The sequence below is a fragment of the Malus domestica genome, chromosome 09 (assembly GCF_042453785.1).
Source record: "Malus domestica chromosome 09, GDT2T_hap1".
Classification (NCBI taxonomy): domain Eukaryota; kingdom Viridiplantae; phylum Streptophyta; class Magnoliopsida; order Rosales; family Rosaceae; genus Malus; species Malus domestica.
Window position 1 is genome coordinate 4386555 of NC_091669.1, and position 18006 is coordinate 4404560.

Consider the following 18006-nt stretch of genomic DNA (forward strand, 5'->3'; position numbering starts at 1 on the left):
ATACTACAATATCCTTGTCATTCTTTGCAAGTATTATAGGAGTTTTTTAACCCAATTGCATGTGTGGTAAATTCCCTATCAACAATCACACATCAACAGAGCATTTTAAAGGTCATTCATTTACTAGTAGATTATCGTCGAAGGAGATTTCGTTGTTGGGGAAATAGCATTTCAATTTTTTTAGAAATAATAGTGGGTGGAGAAGTAGCATATTAAATATTATTTTAGGAAATAGTGGGTTTAAAACTAACATTTTAATATTTTTTTTTTCAACTTTTTTATGGTTGGTTGGATTATAATGTGAATGGCACACTGAGTGAGTCTAGCAGCTCTATAGTTCACTGCAACATCACATTAAATATTGGTTGTGATAATGTGCTGCAGATGCAAGATATGTTAATTTAATTAGCATACAGCTAGTTGGAAAAGGGCCAAGTTTTTAGAATCCCCATCTCCCCGAAGAAAACCCAAAATTTTAACAAGAAAAGCAACTATTTAATTAAACCTATAGATAATTACAATTAACCACAACATGTGACCCAGTGGTAAGAGCGCAGACTGTGGCTCCCCAATAAACAAAAAAATGCGGGAGGTTCCGAGTTCAATGCTCCGAGCTGGTGAGTCTGCTTGACTGTGGCCACATGCACTTGGTAAAATTCCTCATAGCCTCTTTGGGCCCTGAAATAGTGAATAATCGTGACTTGCCACAAATTGTCCCTCCTTTAAAAAAAAAAAAAGATAATTTCAAATTTGGTTTAAAATTTTGATCTCCCTAGCATTCTCCTAATCTCTATTAATTAATAAAATACTCATTGTCAACCAAAATCTTATAAAATTACCAGTTTAACCCTCTAATTAAAACATAACATAAATAAGAAATATGGGGCAGAAATGTAATTTCACACAACCAAATTTTGCTGTGTTTTTTTTTTTCAAAGCCTCACCTACATATAATCCTAACATATCTCTAATTAAAAGAAAAAAAAAATTTCCCATTTCCCACATTCTCTATCACTTTCTTCCTCTCTCCTTCTATTTCAATAAAAAAAAAAAAAAAAAAAATCTCACACACTTTGTGTGTGCCCATATGCTAGTATAAATGAAGGGAACGAACTTTGTTTCGTTTCCGGACTTAAGGATTGGATTCAATCAACGCCAAGGAGTGGCGCTTTAGTTACCAGCGAATGCTTCCCCCTCGAGTTTCCGGTCCAATTTTACATGCAAATGGGAATCGGCAGTCGCTTCGATTTAAATAATTTTCATTACTTATGCTTTATAAGGTTACCTATAATGTAATGGAAGAAAGCATCCAAGAACAACACAACAACGGGGAATCCAGCAACACGGTTCAAGCATTGTAGATTTAGACTCCGAGGTCGGATTTTGAACAAAGCATATTGTTGTCTGAATATTTGAATCATCACTTGACACTTTGAATAAGAATCAAACACCCCCATCAATGGAGTTTTACACTGGGGTCTACCAAAAGTCACACTAGATGGTGGGAAGCAAACAACCACAAATTACAAACTACACCTTTTTCATATTTCAACCCATATGCCTATCCTAAAACATAATCATACTCTCATTTCTCTCTACTTGTTTCTCAACACTAGTGGAACATTTTCTTGTCAAGCTGGGAGGACAATAAAATTTCAGAAGACCAATTGGTATTAGAATTGACAAGGAATAGTTTTTTCCTTTTCATGTCTTTATATTTATCTTTTATTTTATTTTTTTTTCAATTTTCATGAGGATTTGGGAAGAGGCCTCCCTTGAATAAATGATCTGAAAAGCTCAAGAGCTGCTCTTGGCTTGAAAAGTGGAACTTCATGACCTGCTCCTCTCACTGTTGCAAATGTCAGCCCTTCGTATACCTCTGTCCACCCTCCCACCTTCACAGCATATGCACCAGAAATTATATATATATATATATATAGTTATAGTTATATAGTTATATAGTTATCTATCGTTACTCAATTTTACAATACCAGATTAATATTTTACTGACCTGCTTCTTAGTATACCAGGGGTACCATGGAATTTTGGTAGCTAATTTGAGATGTGCAAGGGAATATCTAGTGGCTGTGACTGGCACCACTGAGTCCACATCTCCACTATATATATACGTATATACATATATGCATCAGTTCAGTAAGTTATAATCATGAATTAATATCATACGAGGAAAGAGTTTGATAATAAATAAAACAGTAATTATAGAGGTTAAGTAATATACCTGAAAACCCAAATCCTTAAACCAGCAGCTATCATATCCCTGTAAATAGGAAGAACCGATACATCTGTGTCGTTCCAGTTTCGATTTAAAACCTCACTGCAATTTATATCATCAAATAATTACACAAATTAATCAGCTGTTAACTAAGATAAACGTAAGCACTCCCTCCACCTGGAAAAGAAATGAAAAATAAAAATGTTGGAGTTGCATTGATCACCTGCAAGCAGTCCACTTATAAGGAATTTTGGTTATGTTGGCATGGAGTGCTTTCTGTACATCTGGCCTGTTGTAATAAAGTTCAGCATATTTCTCCGTACAAGGATCATAGCCGGATATTTGCCGGAACATCTTGAGAACAAAAGTAAAAAACGGAAAGATTTGTAAGTACATTCTTATTAATGTGCAAAGAATCGAAGATACATGACGAAATATTTGTATTATTTATACCGGTCGATGAGGCAAATGCATAGCAGTCTGCCTTGTAGAAGTTCTTGTGCTTCCATCGGAGTTGTTGCAGGGTGGTGCGTAAATGTTATACTGGTCTATGTTTCCAAACTCTTTATCCATGGCGTAGCTATACAACGACTCACATTGATCTGAATTCTTCTGCCTCCTAAAATCGCATGTGTTGATCAGTTGTTTGTAGGTTTTATCGGAGATCATTGCATGGCTCCACCAGTATGTCACTGTCCCTAGGTTATCGTAGTAGTTGTCTGTCACTGCATTACCCACCTGCATTTTGCGTTAACTAATTAATCTGAGGTAGATTGACTAGTAAATTCGACAGTATACATCTACAACATGGAAAATTCTATGGTACAACCGCGAATGATCGATCACAGAAAACTTTTTTAAGTCGTGGATCTCAAAGGGTTTTCTCGTATATTTCATACTGTATAGCTTTATGAACTGTTAATTAATGTGTTCACACGTTCGTATAATAGAGTAACGTTAGTCAAATATATAAGCTATAAGTGAATGTTAAGTGGATTAGAGGTGAATTAAATTTGATGTATACCATTATTCCTTTAAGATTGATTGGGTGTTTGGACTGTGAATTGTAGGTCAAAATTGCTTTGGCTAGCTGAGGAACATAATGTCCTGCATAGCTCTCGCCTGTGAGATATACTTCTCTGCCCTTGTATCGTGGGAATCGATCCAGCCATCGGATTATGAATTGCAATGAGTCCTTTGCTGAAATATAATTAACACCCCATTAATCAGTTTCGCATACCCTAATTCCAATCCGAACACAAATGAAAATAAATAAGGGTAATGCTATGCAAATCAAATGATGTGTCACCGATAGGAAATAAACATGTTAATCAATACTTAAATAATAATCTAATCATCAACAAACACATCATTTGTTTTACAAAATTTGATATAAAAATTTGGACGTCTCTGATTAGCCAATAAGTAAACCATGCCGAATGAAATATATATGTATATATTAATTGAGTAGAGATGATCAATGGGAGTTGCTATTAACTAGTCGGGAATATTTTTGCTCACCACCCTCAAGTGGTAATCCTCATCATATTATTTATCATCATTAGATACGTTTAAATTTTGAGATCTGTGTATTTGATAGACAAAAATCTCAAAAATTAACTTATTCAAAAATGATAAATAGAATGATGAGCATTACAATCACTCGAGGGTGGTGAGCAAAATTAAACCGCAACTAGCTAGCAATAAAAAAAAAAACAATCATTATGCACTCGCTTATTTTGTACTGTTTTTACTAGAAATGACTGATTGAGACTCAAATGGTTTCTTAGAGTGTCTATAGCAACCCCACCAAATTAGTATGCCGCATATATAGACAACAATACTGAAAGGGGGCATGCAAAAATAAAGATCCATCAAACTCGTCGCAAGTAGGAAAAATTGGTTCTCATCTTAATTCATCAAGGCAATTTATATGAAAAAAGAAGAAGCAATAATTGAACAGCATTCCACGTGTTAATTTTGGAGCAGTAGTTGTTGACTCTTTCCATAAATCATTTACTATAATTAATAAGTTGGTTAGCTAGTCGTGATCGACATAAGTATGGCCCTAGTACCTCCTACTCAAAGAACAATCATAAGCACTCGGTGCTTAAAAGTTAATCACAAACTGATGCACTTGCAGATGTGCATAAATCATTAACGATAATTACCAGTGCGGGCATCACCGGTGTCAAAGAGATCGGAGGAGCGGTTGCTGTAGGAGAAGCCGACCCCGGCTGGAGTTTCCAAGAACAAGAGATTGGCAACTGTGTTCCATGAGAACTTGTTCAAGTTTAGTCCTGAAGCACTCTTGTTTATTCTAAATGGTCCTATCTCTTCCGATGCACCATATGCCACAGAAGAGCAGCCGGGACCTAATTTATGCAATCATCAAAATATTCTCAGTTAGAAAATAGTGAAGGAACTATGTATATGTTATAAATATATATCTTATTGATTAAGAACTGTGAGACATAAAAAATATCGCATCATTTAACTTTGGTTTACATCCTATGATTTTAAGGAAGAGTGCAGAATGATGACTTTATTTTACTAAAAACTTCCAAACCTTATTCCAAAATGGGACTTTATTGAGTGCTTTGAATTTCCCAGTATTATGGGTATTTTAACAGTTAGATTGTCGTTTAAAATACAAAAATTAAGATAACGGTTAAAACACTCGCAGCACCCAAGAATTTTGTTCCAAAATCATATGATAGGCTTTGTCCTTTGGTGGATCTAATTAAGCTTGGTAAGCTTAATTAACTATTCATGTGTGTGCAAGTACATATTAATGATGCCCCAGTAGATACTGAAAAGGTAGCAAACACAACTGCAATTGGCTATGGCTTAATAATTGAAGTTTGTTTTTGGTTGCTCTCATAGCATTAACGACTCGTTGTCAGCACTATCCATGCAATTCAAGTTTATAATTTTAACTTCGGCAAAATTTTGGGTGTAACTGGAATATATTCTCTTTCTGATTTATTTCTTTTGTCACGTGATGATAGAATCTCTCCAATGAGAGTCCCTTCTTATGTCTATTGGAACTTGAAATGGTAGAAGGTTGTGTATGAGTATGTTTCTGATATATGCAGTGGTAGTTAGGCCATCATTCTTGGCCATGGGTAGGTCATGATATATGCAGTGGTAGTTATGGATTCCTATATTTTTATCCCATATTTTACTAATTTTCTTTTCTTTTTGTTCCTCATGTGTATAAAAAATTGAAGCTAAATAAAAAAAAAAAGGAAACTAAATAAAAAAGAAGTTCATGGCCGATTAATGCATATAAAAACCAAACAAAATATTTACTTGCAATCTAAGCATGTTCATAAATTTTTTTACATATACATATAATTACATGTCGACAACCAAATTTCCCTGTCCAATTAAAGCATAAATAAGTTAACCAACTAGTTATTGGTGTATTGATATTTATCATTCACAATGCTAGAAAAGATCCCAAGTTTAAATCCAGCTCCAATAATAAACGAAGAAAAATATGGATAAGTTAACCTACCAACAGTAGAAATGTGGCAAAATATGAACCACATATATTAATTGAGCAATATAACAGTCAGTAGATATTGAAAAGATTTCCGAGGCAGCCAACTGACACTGCTAATCAACGTTGATATTGTCTCGAACTTTAGAATTAATCGCAACTATAGATGTAAACCCTAAACACATATTGAAGATAAGTGGTTTAGAATTACCTCCATTGAGCCAAACAACAAGCGGCTTTGACAAGGGATCGTCGGCAGCCTCAGTGAGCCAGTAAAAGAGGGATCTCCCAACATGTTGATTTACTGTCACGTATCCTGAAAACTGCTGAAACGAAACCTTGGGTTGTCCAGGTAGTCCCACAATCCTGTCGGCTTCTTCTTCTTTGTTTACAACTCTTCCTACTCCACTTCCATGGCTGCTGCACTTTGCAGAACTAAACAGCCCAAGAATCAAAACGGAGATTAGGATCTGCGTTTTGTCCATGGTAACCATGGCCAGAAGGAGGAGGAGGAGGAGCTGCTAAGCTAAACTAGCAGAGAAAAAAAATATATATATATATTGTAGTATATAGCACTCCTCCTAGTGTGTGTATATGGTGGGAAGTAAGACTGCAATTCAGTATGGATTAAATAGGAGAGTAAAATAATGAACATGGAACCTAATGGAATTGGAGTGTTATCTAGGGCAAGCACTCTTACGAAAAGACATTTATACCCTTATAAAAACCTATATTTTGATGTAGTTTTTAGATGTATACAAAAACATTGTCACATGATGGTATTGTTTCACTTCAAACTATAGCACTCCTGTATTTGTTTCTTATTAATATACACTATACAATATAAACACATAACCATATCGTCTGCCTATATTATATCATGTGAAATAATAATACGATGCGATAGTGTTCCGAGTATACACAAAAAGTTTCTCCAAATTCTAGTCAAAACCAGATGTTCTTGGCAAGTAATTATTGATTAACGGAGGATTATGGGGAATGAGAGGGGGTGCCCTTACAAACTGGCCCCAACATAAATTCTTTGTTTTTTCTATTGCTAAATGCTAACGGTTGGTGTCTTAATCTTGTCTTAATTATTATAGGGAGGAATGCATGGGATCACATGGTTTTCGCATGCCCATAAAACAGTCCCTTTAATCCTCCATTAATTCCTCTTGTATTCATATACCACACGAGAGACGACTTTGACTAGCCTACCTAAGTTTACTTCTTCTTTTTTCATTTTTTAAAGCTTTTTAATTGATTTTCTCCATTTTCTTTTTCTTTTGAGTGTTTTGTAGTTTGGATAACATTTAATATGGGTTCATTCTGATCAGATTTTTTTTAAATTCAATTAAAAATATAAGAGAAGTGTTAAGAAGACATCTTAAAATGACACGAAAATTAACGTTAAACTGTGTGATAACAAATAATCATAAAGAATCTCATTTTAAGAAAGTATCTTCAACAATTTTCATATAATAATACGTCGAATTATAAGGCGGTTGGGGAATATTTAATGTGATAGCTAGATTATTAGTTTGGCACTTCATGTTGCGGCCTCCGGCAATTATTGTTCATTGGAATTTGGAGGTTAGCTTGGGGTGAGCACGCCATAAAAATGGCAGCTAAACTGCTAGGGTTATTTAGCGAGTATGCGCTGTGATTTTTAGCTATTGAATTATTAGTTATTTGGATTTTTGGCCATATATTCAGCAGTACATACACGTGAATTATGTTAAAAAGCTACTTCTTAGAAATAAATTGACTTCGTTGAAGCATAGGCATACTACTTATTCGATCTTCAAACCAAAGTTGAATCTTACTACTAGAGAATCGACCAGTCCATTCTACAACCGTTGAAACTGCTAGTTAACTTAGTATTATGAATTTCAAGATAATTTTATGAATATGCTTCGAAAATGAAACTACTTTCTAATACTTGTTGGCGAGTTCCACTACTATTGTCATTGACACATAAACATCAACGATTAACAATCTTTCACTCTGTAAAATTTACACACAGTATGAAAGGGCTCTTGTCTAATATTAGACCTATATAGTAACAGACTATAATATCTAGGCTTTTTGGCCAAAATAATCTCTAAAATTAGTATAACTTCTCACTTCGATTCCTAATTAAGATTTAAAATCAATAGAAGTGGTCTATGAGATTGTTCACTGTCAATTATTTTGGTCATTCTATGATGAAATCTCAATTAAATTGAAGAAACCACCAGTTAAAGTACAGAGGAGTTGATTTGACAAAAATACCCTCAGTTTAATGGAGATTTTCACGGAATGACTAAAATGATTTACGGTGGACAATCTCAATGACCAAATTTTAAATCTCAAGGACAAAATAAAGAGTTATGCCAATTTCAAATACTGTTTTAACTAAAAAACTTATCTACATCATATATTATGTGACGAATAAAAAACTTCATTTTCCGGAAAATCTTCAGAAAGTATGTATATTATATGCTGGGGAGGGGCCTAAGCTTTTTCCCATAAGCTCTCTTTACGTGCACGCGAGGGAGGGTTTCATTGAAATCTAAAAACAGCATGGTGTGTGTGGCCATGAGGATGATGATAGCAGCTGTTTTGGCTTGGCATTGCCTTCCAAAGCTTGAGAATACAACACGACCTTCAACCCCCTCCACTATTTTGTATTTAGCCAAATTTAGCACTGTCGTTCATAATCATCATAAACTCCAACATCTCTATCTCCACAATCATTATATTTATGCCCTTAGCTTTCATCAAATATTTCTTTTTCCATATCTTAATATTCACTGTATTTATGTGCTTAATTTGTTTGTACTTGTATATATTGTGCAGATCCCTTTTGGTAAGGTTGACAAAGACTTTAGAAGATTCGGTGCTTGAAATTTCCAATTTTATTTGCCAAGATTTGCGATATATGCTGCATGCCTTTCCTTTTCGTCCTCTAAGAAAATGAAAAATGAGAACAACTCTGTTAGGTACACCACGGGTTCATGTCCACGTTATTTGTAGGGCATACTCGTACAAACAGTATGAGATTCTTTTGTATTTTGGTCTCATCCGATGTCACGCAAATGTTACTTAGTGTGAAAGATGTCTTATTAAAACAACCTTTCTAAATTTTTTTTTTTTAACATATATAGGGTTTAGGATCAGGAACATGCGCCTTTGACACTCATTTTGTAGGGTCAACTTCGTAGTGTGTTTCAACGATCCGAGTTGTACATATTTGAATGCATCGTTCACATATCATCTTTGTAAAATATTAGACAAATCCAAAATCATTAAGATATTCATTTAGAGTTAAGAAAATTGACGAATACGGTTCTACAAAGAAACACTAAATTCAGTCCAACGATCATATGGTTTCGAATTTTGATGATTTTTGGTAGACATCATCCTTGACATAAGACATAAAAGATAGACGATTTGATCATTAAAATACATTATTGTACATGCATAGTTTGTTATGTAGAGCCATAGCAAACTAGCTAGCTGGTATAGTAGTACTAGTACTAGTATATATAGTTGTATACATTGTATAATATACGTGCATGTTAAATAGTAAATATATGTATGTCAGTAAATCGATAGTAGAGTAGAGTAGGCGTAGATGACCGAGGAGAAGGTGAAAATAATGATGGTATTTATGACATTTAGTAGAGAGCAGAGTGCAAATCAGAAAGTAGTTGGAACTTGGAAGTGGGAGATATTGAAGGTCCCTTCAAACGAGCAGCGATGAAGCAAACTTATAGAGTTGAGTCACTTTCAGCGGTAGTCAATGCTACCCTCTCTCTCTCTCTCTCTCTCTCTCTCTCTCTCTCAACAATCAACCTGCAGAAACCTTGAAATGCTCGTATTAGGGTTTTTGGGGTACCCTCTCGATTTTATTTAGTTTCCTTCGAATAAAAACTAGGGTAATTACTAATTAGGGTTTTGGGAAACCCTAGATCGTTTTCCTCCAATATATGTTGCAGTAACTTTTCTTTTTCCTAGCCTATGAAAACAGTGCAGTTAAAATCATAACATGCAATCTATTGCTTCTCACATTCATCCACTCAGAAGGTTCGTATCTCTTTGAGTCTGTGTGAGGGGATCTGATCATCTGAAGGAGTGGGATTAAAGGTACCAGATTCAGTTTGGAGGGGTCCCACTGATACAAGAGAAATTTTTAGTTGTGAGGAGAACACGGATGGTACACCATGTGTTTTTATGCAAGTGGTGGAAGATTTTAATTTTTAAGTTATTAACCTTTTAACACACATAACCCACCATTTATATAAGAACACGTGATGTACCATCTCATGCGACGGTCACACTAAAAAATCTATCCTATATATGTGTGTGTGTATTATAGATGCGTGGGTCTGAATGGTGGTTGTGAGCCTGCAACTGCATGATCACACGTACACTGTGTGATCCAAAAGCTTGCATCACTGGTCTCCATTAATCGATGCTGCAGCTAGCGAGTGCTGGCTTATCTACAGCAATTTTTGAACCGTAGCATAACTTTGATGTCCAGAAAACTGAAAACAAAAAACAAATGCATGTTGCATCATACCACTCATCAGCTATAGCAGCTCAGATTTCGTTCCATCCACGGAGTGCTAATCCAGTCTGACTACTGAGGACAATTGGGTTTATGGCTACTATATATACGGTTAATTAAAATAACAAATATATACTTTATCCATTTAGCCATTCCTCCTCTAACAATATATATGTTATTATATTAAACTGGACAAAACACAATAATTGTTTTCACTTTGTTTTTATACACTTCATGAGATATCCAGGACCACCCTAGAGAGTAGCCTGAGTAGGCAGACTGCCTAGGGCCCCCACCTAGGAGGGGTATTATTACATATATATAACCTAATGTTATAAAATAAAAGGATTACAGTCATTGAATTTTTGTTTAAATACAGTATTTCATTGGAATGAGCTGTTGGGCCCAATATTTGTAAAATTTAATTATATTATACAATTAATTGAATAAACTACAATAAACTTGTCTTACACGGGAAATGTCAAGCGATTCAAACATGTTACGTTGTCTTGAAAAACAAACTTGTTTACTTCTTTTGTCGCACTCCCCAAACAGCCAAACACCAAACCCTAAATGGCCAAACCCTTTGGCCTTTGTCGCCTTCCCCAAACAAATACCAAATTCTGAACACCCTTGTTTATTCTAGGTTTCACTTGAAAAGCTTGCTTATATCACCTAAATTCTTAGGATCGGCCCTGTTGAGGTCTGAAACTCAAAAAGCTTCCAAATATAAATCATTTTGCAGGGACGTTATCTTGAACTTGAAATCTCCAATAGAAGACTCATCATCATTAATGCGAAATGGAATTTGCTTTACATAATGTCATAATATTTTAAGGTGTACTTTATAATATCATATTATAATCATGCTTTGCAATTAAGTTTTGACTGAACCATCATATAGACAAACAGCCAGCTAGGTTTAGATCGATCGATCCTTTTTTTTTTCTTTTCCAATGATGATATGGATGGTTTTGCAGGATTACTGCATGGTCCGCGTAGGGTTCGAAGGCTGGGTTAGTCAACTTAAGTAATCTTGTCAACTCTACTCCGCAAGGAACCTACCTATCATGACTCAAAAACTGCGCAGGAGGCTAGCTATGTGATGGATGATGTGCTTTTACAACAATAATTAACCTCATCCACACAAACTATGATATACAGTACAGATAGGTCAAATGGTGCCACAGAAAAATTTTTGACTCAAAAAAAAAAAAAAAAAAAAAAAAAATATATATATATATATATATATATATATATTTAAATGTTATATTGCAATAAAACTATTTAATACGCAATCTAATGGAGGTGGATTCTATATAAGAAAGTGTGTTTATTTTACATGTTCAAAGATATATATATATATATAGCATCGTTACGTTCGGATCTTATTGTAAATACATTGACATATCCAAATCTCGTGACCTTTAAACCCTAATTCAACTCGGCTCACAAATTGGAGAAGGACTTATTATAGGACCATATATTTATCGTCCCGTGGCATTTTAGTACAATAATACAATGTCGTGTGTAAATTTCTTTCCGCATAACATTGCATTATTGAATTGAAACGTGGCAGTGAACACGTTCGCGATACAAGTTGTTTTTCACGAATTGGCTCATAATGAGTTGTGCAATTAGATTTGGAGGCATAATTATCCAGGATTGTGGCCATGGTATCCGGGTTTAGGTCAATTGAGCTTGTGGTCAAGGTCGAACTTCATTAATTAAGAGATGAAATAACATATCAAGCTGCCAAGTGTGAGAAGAAAATAACCATATCTACGTATATAAATCAGGCAAACGTGTATGTTTCGTTGAAAGGAATCATCCCACTAAAAAAGTATATGATTTTGCAGTTGGTCACAGGTCAAATGAGGGAATGCAAATTGCAGCAAGATGGTGAGCTTGACTTGATTAGTAGCTTTGCTTCTAGTTGAAGATGTATAATGATTATTGACCAAGAAAGAAGATGTATAATGATTAATGAATTAGGATGATTTAATTTGGGTCCCCTGCTGCTTTGGTAATGTGCTATAAGCCTAAAAGACCAACTCGATGTTGGAAATTTGAGTAGTTTGAGTAGAAATTTCTTTGTCTCACATTAGCCATTCCCAAAAGATTTTATCACTTTATAAGGCTTTGTCCTTTATAGAAAGTGATTGGAGTAATAGGCATGGAGATTAAAATTGGGCTCACCCTTGAGATTGAGCTTTGGGGTGTACTAATTAATTGGTAATTAATATATAATTAATATATATTTAATTTTCAAAAGATGGGCCTTGGGGTGCAGTCAAATAATAGTGTTGCTTATAGGTTCCTTGTTGTAAAATCTTCGATTTCTGACATACATGTCAACACTATATTAGAATCAGCGGATGCAGAATTCTTTGAGGATATATTCCCTTACAAAGAAATTGAATCTGGTTCTAATACAAAGAGGGTTCATGATCATAGTCATGATGAAGCCTCTTCTTCTGGTGTCCAAGGAAATGAGGAAATGATGTGGAACCAAGAAGAGGAAAAAGAATCAAAGTTTCTAAAAACTTTGGACCATATTTTATTGCTTTCTTGTCTGAGAATGACCCTAGAACTTTTAAAGAAGCAATGTCTTCTTCTGAGGCTCCTTTATGGAAGAAAGCAATTAAAAGTGAAATGGAATCTATTAAGGAAAATAACACATGGGAATTGGTTGATTTACCTCCCGATAGTAAACCAATTGGTCATAAATGGATTTTCAAGAAGAAACTTAAGGCGGATGGAATCATTGATAAGTTCAAGACACGTTTAGTAGCCAAAGGTTATCGCCAAAAAGAAGGGTTGGATTATTTCGACACCTATTCTTTAGTTTCTCGCATAACGTCAATTCGGACGTTAATAGCGATTGCGGCTGTATACAACTTTGATATACATCAAATGGATGTAAAAACAACATTTTTAAATGAAGAACTAGATGAAGAAATATATATAGAACAACCTGAAGGGTTTGTGCTTAAAGGACAAGAAAGCAAAGTGTGCGAATTAGTTAAGTCATTATATGGATTTAAACAAGCACCAAAACAATGGCACGAGAAATTTGATCATACTTTGTTGACACATGGGTTCAAAATAAATGAATCTGATAAATGTGTCTACATTAAGAGTAATGATAAAACTTGTGTTATTGTCTGCTTGTATGTGGATGATATGCTCATAATGGGAAGCAATAAAGATGTAAAAACAAAACAAAGAAAATGTTGAATTCAAGTTTTGACATGAAAGACTTAGGTCAAGCCGATGTCATTTTAGGAATTCAAATTAAGAGAAATAGTGAAGGATATGTCCTTACACAATCCCATTATGCAGAAAAAATATTACGAAGGTTTGGTCAATTTGACTGCAAACTTGCTGCAACTCCTTTTGATGCTGGATGCAAGTTGGAGAAAAATAAAGGCGATGCCAAATCTCAACTTGAATATTCTCAAGTAATTGGAAGTCTAATGTACTTGATGAATTCAACTAGGCCCGACTTAGCTTATGCAGTAAGTAGGCTTAGTAGATATACAAGTAATCCGGTGGAAGAGCATTGGGATGCTTTAGTAAGAGTGTTAAGGTATTTGAAAAATACACTTGACTACGGATTACACTACATAAATTATCCACCTGTTGTAGAAGGCTTCAGTGATACCAATTGGATTTCTGACACTACAGAATCCAAGTCGACAAGTGGATATGTTTTTACCTTAGGAGGTGCAGCAATATCTTGGAAATCTTCTAAACAGAAATGTATAGCTCGGTCCACCATGGAGTTCGAGTTTATAGCTTTAGACTTGGCTTGCGAAGAAGCCGAGTGACTCAAAAAATTTCTGGAGCAATCAAGGGCCAAAAGTCATGTATACAATGAGAAGTCACGTCACATCAGGCGTTAACATAATACTCTTAAGAAGTTGCTCTCCAATGGAATAATATCCATTGATTATGTGAAGTCAAAGGAAAATATAGCTGATCCTTTGACAAAAGGCCTACCAAGAGAGCAAATATTATTTACATCGAGGGGAATGGGTCTCAAGCCAATTTAATGAATCGAACTGGGCGGAAACCTAACCTAGCTGATTGGAGATCCCATGGTCTAGGTTCAATAGGCAAACTGGTTGAGTTTGATTCAAAAGTTGAACACGCAACTTACCCATTCTTATGATAAAATGTGTGTTGTCTGTTGATGTTTGAGGGGTTTTATACATTTAATGACATTAATATCTTGTTATCAAAAGGAATATGGCAGACTATTCTTAATTAATGTCACCTATATAGGAGTAAATGGGGCCACATTTATGAGAATTAACATGGCTAAATTCTCTAAAGCTCCTACGAAATCCGGGATCTGTTCAGGGCCGAAATGAACACAACTGAATGAATTGACGTGTGGCAGACATGATATGTGTGTAGTATATTGTCTCAGTTTACTACTGCGGTGAACAGTTCAAGATCTTCCACATCCACTGCGTCACCAAGTAAACCCGATATGTTTTCACTAGGGCAAGTTCAAGTCCAAAAGACACTTCACCCGATGCATATCATGCCTATTCTCTCTCAGTTTTAGGCAGCCTAGTCATCCATTTGCATTTACATTTGCATTCAAATGTGGGGTAATTGTTGGAGTTTGAATGAAATTTCAACTCAAATGTGGGGTATTGTTGGAAATTTGAGTAGTTTGAGTAGAAATTTCTTTATCCCACATTGGCCATTCCCAAAAGATTTTATCACTTTATAAGGCTTTGTCCTTTATAGAAAGTGATTTGAGTAATAGGTCTAGAGACTAAAATTGGGCTCACCCTTGGGGTTGGGCTTTGGGGTGTACTAATTAATATATAATTAATTATAATTAATATATATTTAATTGTCAAAATATGGGCCTTGGGCCTCAGGCCTCTTGGGCTCTAATAATTAAATTAATTATTTTAATTTCGAATTTAAATTAATTAATTATTTTTACCAACAGACTCATCTTTTCAGATGAAGTCTGAAGTGTGAAAACGCAAAAACAAAAACACCTTTTTCAGCAGATGTCTCCCAACAGATGCATCCCTTCCTTATACCTATTGCGAACAGGTATAATCGCATTATATATACATTCATCTGTATGGCATTTATAACATAGAAAAAATCATAAATCTTCTCCTGCAATCATAAACATTTTTTCTAAGAGAACCACATTAATATTTACCAGAAGTCAATTTTCCAGTGCTGGAATTTCTGACTTAGATCGTTGAATCCTGGTGAAGCAGACGTCCGTAGAACTACAAGCACTGAGTAGGGGCGAAATTTCTGTTTCAAGGACATTGCGGTACGCAAGCCTCGATCTTTTGTTACTCTGCTTAATTAATATTTCATCTTGTTGAGTCTCTGGAATATATTTATTATTAGCATTTGTATTTTATTGCGGATTGTTGACATATATCCAACACTCGATTCACGGATCCAGGGATCATGTAGAAAAGATGCCGTCAGTTGCCAAGCTATGTAGTTGTATTAATTGTATTAATATGATATTAAAATAAGTTAAGGTTTTATCTTAAAATTAAATGGAAATTTGGAGAGTAGAACTAACTCAATTTACATATAAGCCCATGCAAGATCATTTTTCCTATCAATGTATGATTCATTGTCAACACTTGGCAAATCAACTTGTTGGGTGATTAATGAGTACCCATTAAGACCCATTTAATTTGCTTTTACCTTACATCATCATCACCATCAATTCTAATCTCACCTCTATATTATGGTGCTATCAAATTAAACAAATATTAATAGCTAAACATTAACAACCCAATGGGTTGGTTTGCAAACTCTACATGACATGTTTTTCTAACTTGCTGATGTACTGTATCAAAGTCTTAACAATTAGTTAATACTATACTAATTATTCACTTGAGTACAATACTCTATGGATATAGTGTTATCCATAAACAATGAAATGTTCACAACAATAATCTCAATTTGGATGAACTTTTGCAATCATTATCTTTGAACGAACAAATTAACCGTTCATTGTCATCAATATATTTTAAGGAAAACTAGTGAAAATGACTTGAAAACTTTGAGTTTTAACGATAAGGACAAAATAAAGGATAAAGTGAATAATACCAAATTTGACTTTTTAATGTAAAAATATAGTTTTTCGTTAAAGTGAACAGTACTGCGGGTTTTTCGTTAAAACTCCCTATATTTTATTCTTTACAAAAAGTTCTTTTTTCATCTTTTTTTTTAAATACAATTAAACCTCATAGTTAGTACATGTCCTTAGTAAGAATCCGCGATTACCATACTATGTAGAGAGCTATTATCCGTATTCCAAAATACTCTTATAAAAATGTTTGTTTTTTTTTTTTTTAACTTTAACGAAAAACTCCCGGCAGTTTTCACTTTAACGAAAAACCACATTTTTACACTAAAAAGTCAATTTTGTACTATTCACTTTACCTTTTATTTTGTCATTATCGTTAAAACTCAAAGTTTTTAAGCTATTTTCATTTTTTTTTCCTTCTTGTACTCTTACATGGTATGAAAGATGATTTGTTTGCAGTTATATTCTGAATGGGTAAAACTACATCAATTTGGGTATTAATTTGAACGTTAGATGTTGGGCCTCCACCCCAAATACTAATTTCCTTCTAACTTTATTTTGAATCTCAAATTCGACCAAAACCTAATCCTGACAAAGCCGAAATTCGACCGTTAAATTTTTTTATATTCCTCATTCCAAACGGTAACCTATCACATCAAATTTCCACACTTCCTCTCAGTGTTTAAAATCCTTCTGAATTTATTAAGGTTTTCAGTTCAATCTTCTCTCTCACGAATCACACTATGGAAAACATAGCAGAAGTGCCTCCTATGAGGCCGACTCAGCCAGAGAAAACATTTTCCGAGTGCATAACGCCACCGCCTCCGCTTCAACACAAGGATGAAAATTCTCAAAACTCCGGCAACGATTTACGCAAAATCACTACGCCGGATCGCCTTAAGGTCCCCAAGGCATTTAAGTTCCCAGAAAGGTATTAAATCTTCTATTCATATTGACATATAAAATTATAGCACGTGCACATATATATATTATCGATAATATGTCGATATTGATGCGGTCTGTTCTTGATTAGACAACCTATACATGAGATTTATGATTTATGTATGATGTACTTTTTAAAATTTTGTAGGTATACTAGCCCAACCGATATGATAATGTCCCCTGTAACACAAGGCCTTCTTGCCAGAAACAGAAAGGGTGGTGCCCTCTTGCCACCTAGCATAAATCTACCCAAACCTCCTCAAGGTACATACATACATACATATTATATCACTGCATGAACATTATTAATAATCGTGATGCAGAAAATTCAATTGGGTTTTTTTTTTGGGGTCACTGCATCAGATTCAGGAATTGAAGGTGTGGGATGTGGTCCAACTGCTGAATTAAAGTTTGGGTGCGATAATTGAAGGCTATGAGGAAAAGCACTTTTGGGACTTTTTCCAACAGCTTTTTTTATCTGTTTGTTTCAACTTCCACTGTTTAAGGCTCGGTGGAAGTTGATGGTTGTATGTGATTTTATCAGTGTGCATTTTGGAAACAGTTGTGTTTCTGGTGAATGAATAATAAGATTTTTCAACATATCCTCCTCATGCTCACTCACACTCACTCGTGTTTGATTGTACCAAAAAACTTGTGTCAATGAT

The 18006-nt window shown here is 34.7% G+C and overlaps 2 protein-coding genes across 2 annotated transcripts; one reads left to right on the top strand and one right to left on the bottom strand.

Annotated features, from left to right (window-relative positions):
* Positions 1-1397: 1397 nt before the first annotated feature.
* Positions 1398-6396, bottom strand: LOC103421517 (serine carboxypeptidase-like 25). Its single transcript, XM_008359557.4, has 8 exons — positions 5953-6396; positions 4405-4608; positions 3258-3433; positions 2687-2971; positions 2457-2587; positions 2240-2335; positions 2012-2117; positions 1398-1895 (listed from the first exon to the last, which is right to left on the bottom strand). Exons 1-8 carry the CDS (start codon positions 6233-6235, stop codon positions 1749-1751), a joined length of 1428 nt encoding a protein of 475 aa, XP_008357779.3. The 5' UTR covers positions 6236-6396; the 3' UTR covers positions 1398-1748.
* A 10563-nt stretch (positions 6397-16959) lies between these two features.
* Positions 16960-17941, top strand: LOC103442428 (uncharacterized). The gene is made up of 3 exons (XM_008381212.4): positions 16960-17330; positions 17490-17605; positions 17705-17941. The coding sequence occupies exons 1-3, from the start codon at positions 17143-17145 to the stop codon at positions 17767-17769; spliced, it is 369 nt and encodes a 122-aa protein (XP_008379434.2). The 5' UTR covers positions 16960-17142; the 3' UTR covers positions 17770-17941.
* Positions 17942-18006: the final 65 nt, after the last annotated feature.